The sequence below is a fragment of the Oncorhynchus mykiss genome, chromosome 19 (assembly GCF_013265735.2).
Source record: "Oncorhynchus mykiss isolate Arlee chromosome 19, USDA_OmykA_1.1, whole genome shotgun sequence".
NCBI classification, from domain to species: domain Eukaryota; kingdom Metazoa; phylum Chordata; class Actinopteri; order Salmoniformes; family Salmonidae; genus Oncorhynchus; species Oncorhynchus mykiss.
In genome coordinates, this window is record NC_048583.1 from 8,802,990 (window position 1) to 8,814,701 (window position 11,712).

Here is an 11,712-nt window from a genome sequence, read left to right on the forward strand (position 1 = left end):
TTGGCAGAAAGCTTAAATTCTTGTTAATCTAACTGCACTGTCCAATTTACAGTAGCTAAGACAGTGAAAGAATACCATGCTATTGTTTGAGGAGAGTGCACAGTTTTGAACATGAAAAGTTACTAATAAACAAATCAGGCACATTTGGGCAGTCTTGATACAACATTTTGAACAGAAATGCAATGGATCAGTCTGAAACGTTGCACATACACTGGCCATCTAGTGGCCAAAATCTAAATTGCAGCTGTGCTGGAATAATACATTATGGCCTTTCTCTTGCATTTCAAAGATGACAGTGAAAATGACAAAAAACTGTTATTTTTTTCTATGTATTATCTTTTACCAGATCTAATGTGTTTTTATTCTCCTATATTCCTTTCAAATTTCCACAAAGTTCAGTGTTTCCTTTCAAATGATACCAAGAATATGCATATCCCTGCTTCAGGGCCTGAGCTACAGGCAGTTAGATTTTGGTATGAAATTTTAGACAAATTTTTTTTTTAAAGGGGCCGGTCCTTAATTAAGAGGAGCACCTCCAATTCGTAATATATATATGTATATGTATATATATATATATATATATATATATATATATATATGTACATATACGTATATACGTACATATATGATATGTGATATGTGTACATGTGTGTATATATATATATATATATATATATATATATACATACACATGTACACATATATATGTACGTATATGTATAGACATATATATACAGTTGAAGTCGGAAGTTTACATACACTTAGGTTGTCGTTATTAAAACTCGTTTTTCAATCACTCCACAAATTTCTTGTTAACAAACTAAAGCTTTGGCAAGTCGGTTAGGACATCGACTTTGTGCATGACACAAGTCATTTTTACAACAATTGTTTACAGACAGGTTATTTCACTTATAATGCAATGCACTGTATCACAATTCCAGTGGGTCAGAAGTTTACATACACTAAGTTGACTGCCTTTCAACAGCTTGGAAAATTCCAGAAAAATATATCATGGCTTTAGAAGCTTCTGATAGGCTAACTGACATAATTTGAGTCAATTGGAGGTGAACCTGTGGATGTATTTCAAGGCCTACCTTCAAAATCAGTGCCTTTGCTTCACATCATGGGAAAATCAAAAGAAATCGCCCAAGACCTCAGAAAAATAATTGTAGACCTCCACAAGTCTGGTTCATCCTTGGGAGCAATTTCCAAACGCCTGACGGTGCCACGTTCCTCTGTACAAACAATAGAAAGCAAGTATAAACACCATGGGATCACGCAGCCGTTAAACCGCTAAGGAAGGAGATGCCTTCTGTCTCCTAGAGATGAACGTAAAAGTGCAAATCAATCCCAGAACAACAGCAAAAGGACCTTGTGAAGATGCTGGAGGAAACAGGTACAAAAGTATCTATATCCACAGTAAAACGAGTCCTATATCGACATAACCTGAAAGGCTGCTTAGCAAGGAAGAAGCCACTGCTCCAAAACCGCCATAAAAAAGCCAGACTACGGTTTGCAACTGCACATGGGGACAAAGATCATACTTTTTTTCCACCATAATTTGCAAATGTCCTCTGGTCTGATGAAACAAAAATAGAACTGTTTGGCCACAATGACCATCGTTATGTTTGGAGGGAAAAAGGGGAGGCTTGCAAGCCGAAGAACACAGTCCCAACCGTGAAGCACGGGGGTGGCAGCATCATGTTGTGGGGGTGCTTCAAGCATACTTCCAAAGCTGTGGCAAAATGGTTTAAGGACAACAAAGTCAAGGTTTTCGAGTGGCCATCACAAATCCCTGACCTCAATCCTATAGGAAAATTGTGGGCAGAACTGAAAAAGCGTGTGCGAGCAAGGAGGCCTACAAACCTGACTCAGTTACACCAGTTCTGTCAGGAGGAATGTGCCAAAATTCATTAACAAGACATTTGTGGAGTGGTTGAAAAATGAGTTTTAATGACTCCAACCTAAGTGTATGTAAACTTCTGACTTCAACTGTGTATATATATATATATATATATATATGGATATTTTGTAGGACGTAACATATCATACAAAATGGATGCTGTAATACACATGTAAGGGGACCCAGTTTTGCTCGTGAGCACTACTTTTAAAACTACTGGCTGAAACTATATAAAAGCATTACTAGCTGATAACATAGTGTAGCACTGAACATAATACATGAAAAGCACTTTACAAATATTATTATTATTATTATTATCATTACAATGTTACAGTTAAACAACAAAAACATACAGTATTAGGAGGGATTGTTGCTATAGCTATGAAAAAAAGTAAGAACAAATACCCTAAAAACAACATGAAATATTTGTACATCATTAATACTGTAATTACATGTACAACAACATACTGAGGACTGGTCCATAGCATCTAACAGAGGAGGTTTTGTTGTTTACTAGTCTCTTAAAGTCATGTCATCATGGTCTTCTGGCCAGGAGAGTCAGCGAGACATCATCCTGACAAACTCTGTGGAAAGAACACAAAATATGAGCTACATTTTTATTAGTATGGTGACAACACTGTGAGTATTAGTATAGTGACAACACTGTGAGTATTAGTATAGTGACAACACTGTGAGTGGTAGTATAGAGACAACACTGTGAGTATTAGTGTAGTGACAACATGGTGAGTAATAGAATAGTGACAACATGGTGAGTAATAGAGTAGTGACAACATGGTGAGTAATAGAATAGTGACAACATGGTGAGTAATAGAATAGTGACAACACTGTGAGTATTAGTATAGTGACAACATGGTGAGTATTAATATTGTGACAACATGGTGAGTATTAATATTGTGACAACATGGTGAGTATTAATATTGTGACAACATGGTGAGATTAGTATAGTGACAACACTGTGAGTATTAGTGTAGTGACAACACTGTGAGTATTAGTGTAGTGACAATATGGTGAGCATTAGAATAGTGACAACATGGTGAGTATTAGTATTGTGACACCACTGTGAGTAATATCATAGTGACAACATGGTGAGTAATAGTATAGTGACAACATGGTGAGTATTAGTATTGTGACACCACTGTGAGTATTAGTATAGTGACAACATGGTGAGTAATAGTATAGTGACAACATGGTGAGTAATAGTATAGTGACAACATGGTGAGTATTAGTATTGTGACAACACTGTGAGTATTAGTATAGTGACAACATGGTGAGTAATAGTATAGTGACAACATGGTGAGTAATAGTATAGTGACAACATGGTGAGTATTAGTATTGTGACAACACTGTGAGTATTAGTATAGTGACAACATGGTGAGTAATAGTATAGTGACAACATGGTGAGTAATAGTATAGTGACAACATGGTGAGTATTAGTATTGTGACACAACTGTGAGTATTAGTATAGTGACAACATGGTGAGTATTAGTGTAGTGACAACACTGTGAGTATTAGTATTGTGACAATATGGTGAGTAATATCATAGTGACAACATGGTGAGTATTAGAATAGTGACAACATGGTGAGTATTAGAATAGTGACAACATGGTGAGTGATAGTGTAGTGACAACATGGTGAGTATTAATATAGTGACAACATGGTGAGTAATAGTGAAGTGACAACACAGTGAGTATTAGTGTAGTGACAACATGGTGAGTAATATAATAGTGACAACATGGTGAGCATTAGTGTAGTGACAACATGGTGAGTAATAGTATAGTGACAGCATGGTGAGTGTTAGTATAGTGACAACACTGTGAGTATTGGTATAGTGACAACATGGTGAGTAATAGTATAGTGACAGCATGGTGAGTGTTAGTATAGTGACAACACTGTGAGTATTGGTATAGTGACAACATGGTGAGTATTAGCATAGTGACAACATGGTGAGTAATAGTGTAGTGACAACATGGTGAGATTAGTATAGTGACAACATGGTGAGTATTAGTATAGTGACATTATGGTGAGCATTAGTATAGTGACATCATGGTGAGCATTAGTATAGTGACATCATGGTGAGCATTAGTATAGTGACATCATGGTGAGATTAGTATAGTGACATTATGGTGAGCATTAGTATAGTGACATCATGGTGAGCATTAGTATAGTGACAACATGGTGAGTATTAGTGTAGTGACAACATGGTGAGTATTAGTATAGTGACATCATGGTGAGTAATAGAATAGTGACAACACGGTGAGTATTAATATTGTGACAACATGGTGAGATTAGTATAGTGACAACATGGTGAGATTAGTATAGTGACAACATGGTGAGTATTAGTATAGTGACATCATGGTGAGCATTAGTATAGTGACAACATGGTGAGTATTAGTGTAGTGACAACATGGTGAGTATTAGTATAGTGACATCATGGTGAGTAATAGAATAGTGACAACACGGTGAGTATTAATATTGTGACAACATGGTGAGATTAGTATAGTGACAACATGGTGAGATTAATATAGTGACAACATGGTGAGTATTAGTATAGTGACATTATGGTGAGCATTAGTATAGTGACATCATGGTGAGCATTAGTATAGTGACAACATGGTGAGTATTAGTGTAGTGACAACATGGTGAGTATTAGTATAGTGACATCATGGTGAGTAATAGAATAGTGACAACACGGTGAGTATTAATATTGTGACAACATGGTGAGATTAGTATAGTGACAACATGGTGAGATTAGTATAGTGACAACATGGTGAGTATTAGTGTAGTGACAACATGGTGAGCATTAGTGTAGTGACAACATGGTGAGTATTAGTATCGTGACATCATGGTGAGTAATAGAATAGTGACAACATGGTGAGTAATAGAATAGTGACAACATGGTGAGCATTAGTGTAGTGACAACATGGTGAGTATTAGTATAGTGACATCATGGTGAGTAATAGAATAGTGACAACATGGTGAGTATTAATATTGTGACAACATGGTGAGATTAGTATAGTGACAACATGGTGAGATTAGTATAGTGACAACATGGTGAGTAATAGAATAGTGACATCATGGTGAGTAATAGAATAGTGACAACATGGTGAGTATTAATATTGTGACAACATGGTGAGATTAGTATAGTGACAACATGGTGAGATTAGTATAGTGACAACATGTTGAGATTAGTATAGTGACAACATGGTGAGATTAGTATAGTAACAATATGGTGAGTATTAGTGTAGTGACAACATGGTGAGTATTAGTGTAGTGACAATATGGTGAGTATTAGTGTAGTGACAACATGGTGAGTAATAGTATAGTGACAACATGGTGAGTAATAGAATAGTGACAACATGGTGAGATTAGTATAGTGACAACATGGTGAGTATTAGTGTAGTGACAGCATGGTGAGTATTAGTGTAGTGACAGCATGGTGAGCATTAGTGTAGTGACAACATGGTGAGTATTAGTGTAGTGACAACATGGTGAGTATTAGAATAGTGACAACATGGTGAGTAATAGAATAGTGACAACATGGTGAGTAATAGAATAGTGACAACATGGTGAGTAATAGAATAGTGACAACATGGTGAGTAATAGAATAGTGACAACATGGTGATTATTGTTGTCACAGCATTGTGAGTTTAGTATGGTGAAACAGAGTGAACATAGTGTTGTAGTGTAGAGCAACCTTCATCATGTCTCATGTCACATTTCCTCTCTGATCCATTAGTTCTCCCCTTATCCCCTCTCTCCTTCTTTCTCTTAGTTTCTTTCTACTCCTCTCCACACCCTTTCCTCCCACTCCCTTCTCTCCCCCTTTCTTCCTCCTCACTCACCCTCTCTCCCCTTTCAAGTTCACCAAATCGTCTCCTTTTCTCCTCCCACTCTCCCCTCACCTTCTCCCCCTCATCCCACACTCTCCCCTCACCCTCAAAGTCGAGCAAGCCGTCCCCGTTGAGGTCGACATCTCGGAGGATCTCGTCGATCTCTGGTTGGTTGAGCTGCTCCCCCACCAGCTTTTTCATGGCCTCCTTCAGTTCAGCCAGGCTTATCTGACCATCCCCGTTAGAGTCAAACTGGAGAAGAAGAAGGGCGAGGAGGAGGAGGAGGACAGGAGGAAGTAAAGTGAGGTGAGGGAGTGAGGGACAGAAAAAGGGTAAGAGTGTCGTAGAAAGGAAGGGGAGGGGAGATTAAATGGATAGAAAGAACAGGTTAAGAGAAAATAACTTGTAATTAAATTTGTGGTCTTACATTATAAACAGATATAATATGATTAATATTGTCTCTCCGTACTTCTTTGAAAGCATCCCTGAGCTCCTTCACTCCAATCATGTCTGCTGTCTCTGCCAACATTTTAGGACCCATCAGCTCCACAAAGTCCTCAAAGTCCACTCTGCCGCCACCTAGATGGAAACAAGAGTCATTACAGAAATGGTCACAGGGGCGATGAAGAGCTTCAAATACTATACACAGAGGGTATGCCCTCGCTTTCTCTGGTTAATGTGTGTGTGTGTGTGTGTGTGTGTGTGTGTGTGTGACTCACAGATGTTCTGGCTGAGTTCGATGAGCTCCATCTCTGTGGGCATGTACCCCATAGTCCTCATGCACTCTCCCAGTTCCTTACAGCTGATGTAGCCATCTTTATCCTTATCAAACTCCCCGAACGCCTCCTTCAGCTCTGCACAGGGAGGAGGGGGATGGGGGAGAGGAGAGAGGGGTAGATACGGGTGAGGAGAGGTGGATGGGGGAATGGGAGGAGAGAGGGGTAGATACGGGTGAGGAGAGGTGGATGCGGGGAGAGGAGAGCGGGGGGGGGGTGTTGAATAGAAATGAGAAAAATAGACATGGTTTCTTATATTCATTTTAGACTCTTTGACGACAAGTCACACCCATAGCTGCAGGAAGTAGGAGGGATGAGGGTGCTGCAGCCCCCCTGATACATATTTTTAAAAATATAATTGTGAACAAATTCTCTATTACTCCTGTATGAGCGGTGGAAACACCTGCAGCCACATCAAAGTATCTTTCAGTTTGAGGGAGGACAACACAGTAGAGCCAGAACATTGGGATTCATTGGTGTTGTCTGGGAGTAAATACAGTATGTTGAAAATATGAGTATGTATGGAAAAGACAGGAAGATGGAGAGATGGAGGATGGTGGTGTTGACTGAGGAAACAGGGAGAGAGGAATGATGGTGGTGTTGACTGAGGAAACAGGGAGAGAGGAATGATGGTGGTGTTGACTGAGAGAAACAGGGAAGGAGAGGGAGGATGGTAGTGTTGACTGAGAGAAACAGGGTGAGAGGGAGGATGGTGGTGTTGACTGAGAGAAACAGGGAAGGACAGGGAGGATGGTGGTGTTGACTGAGAGAAACAGGGACAGGGGGAGGATGACGGTGTTGACTGAGAGAAACAGGGACAGAGGGAGGATGACGGTGTTGACTGAGAGAAACAGGGACAGGGGGAGGATGACGGTGTTGACTGAGAGAAACAGGGACAGAGGGAGGATGACCGTGTTGACTGAGAGAAACAGGGAAGGAGAGGGAAGATGATGGTGTTGACTGGCTCTGTGTAATGTCTCTTATATCTGTACCTTCAATCTCTTCTGGCCGTAGGTCTCTGTCCTGCAGGGTTTCAGATTGGAGGGGACACACACAGAGTGACAGACACAGTGTGTTAGCTCGCACGGACACAGACACACACACAACGATAAGGACCCTGAATATACTGTAGTGTAGATGAACAGAAATACACACACACACAATGGCTGACAGAGAAACATCCTCATAAAAATCAAGAGAACTGCACATCTTTGATTTAGCTCCATCTGAATGTTGCGGACTGAACTGGACAGGTAGTAAAGCATTTGATATGGACTCATTAGATATGGACTCATTAGATATGGACTCATTAGATATGGACTCATTAGATAGGGAATCATTTGATATGGACTCATTAGATATGGACTCATTTGATAGGGAATCATTTGATAGGGAATCATTTGATATGGACTCATTAGATATGGACTCATTAGATAGGGAATCATTTGATATGGACTCATTAGATATGGACTCATTAGATAGGGAATCATTTGATAGGGAATCATTTGATATGGACTCATTAGATATGGACTCATTTGATAGGGAATCATTTGATAGGGAATCATTTGATAGGGAATCATTTGATATGGACTCATTAGATATGGACTCATTTGATTGGGAATCATTTGATAGGGAATCATTTGATATGGACTCATTAGATATGGACTCATTTGATATGGACTCATTTGATAGGGAATCATTTGATATGGACTCATTAGATATGGACTCATTAGATATGGACTCATTAGATATGGACTCATTAGATACAGACTCATTCGATATGGACTCATTTGATATGGACTCATTTGATAGGGACTCATTTGATAGGGACTCATTTGATATGGACTCATTTGATAGGGAATCATTTGATATGGACTTATTAGATAGGGAATCATTTGATATGGACTCATTTGATATGGACTCATTTGATATGGACTCATTTGATAGGGACTCATTTGATATGGACTCATTAGATAGGGAATCATTTGACATGCTCATTTCATATGGACTCATTTCATATGGACTCATTTCATATGGACTCATTAGATATGGAATCATTAGATATGGACTCATTAGATATGGACTCATTTGATATGGACTCATTAGATATGGACTCATTAGATATGGACTCATTTGATAGGGAATCATTAGATATGGACTCATTTCATATGGACTCATTTGATATGGAATCATTAGATATGGACTCATTAGGTATGGACTCATTTGATATGGACTCATTTCATATGGACTCATTTGATATGGAATCATTAGATATGGACTCATTAGATATGGACTCATTTCATATGGACTCATTTCATATGGACTCATTTCATATGGACTCATTAGATATGGACTCATTTGATATGGACTAATTAGATAGGGAATCATTTGATATGGACTCATTTCATATGGACTCATTTCATATGGACTCATTTCATATGGACTCATTTGATATGGAATAATTTGATATGGACTCATTTCATATGGACTCATTTGATATGGACTCATTTGATAGGGAATCATTTTAGAGTGAGAGATGGCATAATCTTAAATACAGAGGATTCATTCACTTCTCTCTCACGCATGTTGCCTCCCTCTCTCTCTCCCTCCCTCATCTCTAAAACCCCATCAATTCATGTTACGCAGCCAGACCGGCGATTTGTTACAGGATTACACAGCATGTGATCTGACTGGCTTTTGCAACCCCTCAGTTCGCTCAACACAGTCCTATTCCGTCCCCTGTGATTGGCTGCACTGCTCTGTCTGTCAGTGGTAGGCTACATCGAAGCCGTCATGTCCCAAATGGCACCCTATTCCATGTATAGTGCACTACTTTGACCAGGGCCCATCAATCCAAAGCAGTGTACTATATGGGAAAAGGGTGCCATTTGGGATGTAGTCAGTGTGAGGTAGACACAGGCAGCGTGTTAGAGGGGATCAGTTTGTTGCAAGGGGATTTGTAGAGTAATCAGTGATGTTGTGCAATCTGACTGTAGTCAGTCTCAAACACACAGTAGGTTCTGCCAATGACTGGACACACACACACACACACACACACACACACACACACACACACACACACACACACACACACACACACACACACACACACACCACACACACACACACACACACACACACACACACACACACACACACACACACACACACACACACACAGTGGGTTCTGCCAATGACTGGACACACACATACACACACACACACACACACACACATTGGGTTCTGCCAGTGACCAGGTATGCATTTCACTGTTAGTCTACTTGTTGTTTACTAAGCATGTTACAAATAATATTTCATTCATGTGACAAATAACATTTCATCATGCAGCCAGGGTCATAGGTCAAACAGATTACAGGGCCAGAGTTGCCATGCAGCCAGGGTTATAGGTCAAAACAGATTACAGGGCCAGAGTTGCCATGCAGCCAGGGTCATAGGTCAAACAGATTACAGGGACAAAGTTGCCATGCAGCCAGGGTCGTAGGTCAAACAGATTACAGGGCCAAAGTTGCCATGCAGCCAGAGTCAAAGGTCAAAACAGATTACAGGGTCAGAGTTGCCATGCAGCCAGGGTCATAGGTCAAAACAGATTACAGGGTCAGAGTTGCCATGCAGCCAAGGGTCATAGTTCAAACAGATTACAGGATAGAGTTGCCGGGCCACAAATGGAGATGAGGAGATTTGGGGTGTTTAGTACAAGTGAGGAACACGTGCACATACGCATGCATGCACTCAGAAAAACCTTTTTTAATATCACCAAGCTTGTACATCCTCAGTCCTAAACCAGAGATACTTCTATAGGATATATGTTACAGTAACGTATTGGGTCCTAAACCAGAGATTCTTCTATAGGATATATGTTACAGTAATGTATTGGGTCCTAAACCAGAGATTCTTCTATAGGATATATGTTACAGTAACGTATTGAGCCCTAAACCAGAGATTCTTCTATAGGATATATGTTACAGTAATGTATTGAGCCCTAAACCAGAGATTCTTCTATAGGATATATGTTACAGTAATGTATTGGGTCCTAAACCAGAGATTCTTCTATAGGATATATGTTACAGTAACGTATTGAGTCCTAAACCAGAGATTCTTCTATAGGATATATGTTACAGTAACGTATTGGGTCCTAAACCAGAGATTCTTCTATAGGATATATGTTACAGTAATGTATTGAGTCCTAAACCAGAGATTCTTCTATAGGATATATGTTACAGTAACGTATTGGGTCCTAAACCAGAGATTCTTCTATAGGATATATGTTACAGTAACGTATTGGGTCCTAAACCAGAGATTCTTCTATAGGATATATGTTACAGTAACGTATTGGGTCCTAAACCAGAGATTCTTCTATAGGATATACAGTTGAAGTCGGAAGTTTACATACACCTTAGCCAAATACATTTAAACTCAGTTTTTTTGTAAAAATTCACTGTATTAGGTCATTTAGGATCACCACTTTATTTTAAGAATGTGAAATGTCAGAATAATAGCAGAGAGAATTCTTTTTTTCAGCTTTTATTTTTTTCATCACATTCCCAGTGGGTCAGAAATGTTCATACACTCAATTAGTATTTGGTAGCATTTCCTTAAAATTGTTTAACTTGGGTCAAACGTTTCGAGTAACCTTCCACAAGCTTCCCACAATAAGTTTGGTGAATTTTGGCCCATTTCTCCTGACAGAGTTGAGTCAGGTTTGTAGGCCTCCTTGCTCGCACACGCTTTTTCAGTTCTGCCCACAATTTTTCTATGGGATTGAGGTCAGGGCTTTGTGATGGCCACTCCAGTACCTTGACTTTGTTGTCCTTAAGCCAGTTTGCCACAACTTTGGAAGTATGCTTGGGGTTATTGTCCATTTGGAAGACCCATTTGCGACCAAGCTTAAACTTCCTGACTGATGTCGTGAGATGTTGCTTCAATATATCCACATATTTTTCCATCCTCATGATTTAATCTATTTTCTGAAGTGCACCAGTCCCTCCAGTTCCTGTTTGGAAATTGCTTCTTTTGATTTTCCCATGATGTCATGCAAAGAGGCACTGAGTTTGAAGGTAGGCCTTGAAATACATCCACAGGCACACCTCCACTTGACTCAAAGTATGTAAATTAGTCTATCAGAAGCTTCTAAAGCCATGACATCATTTTCTGGAATTTTCCA

At 39.4% G+C, this 11,712-nt stretch overlaps 1 protein-coding gene across 1 annotated transcript; it reads right to left on the reverse strand.

Moving 5' to 3' along the window:
* Nucleotides 1-2,472: 2,472 nt before the first annotated feature.
* On the reverse strand, nucleotides 2,473-6,630 carry LOC110497222 (calcium-binding protein 2-like; the record flags this gene model as incomplete). Its single annotated transcript, XM_036955477.1, has 4 exons — nucleotides 2,473-2,487; nucleotides 5,767-6,006; nucleotides 6,224-6,333; nucleotides 6,474-6,630. Coding segments are annotated over 4 exons (522 nt in total), but the record flags the coding sequence as incomplete, so codon positions are not given.
* Nucleotides 6,631-11,712: the final 5,082 nt, after the last annotated feature.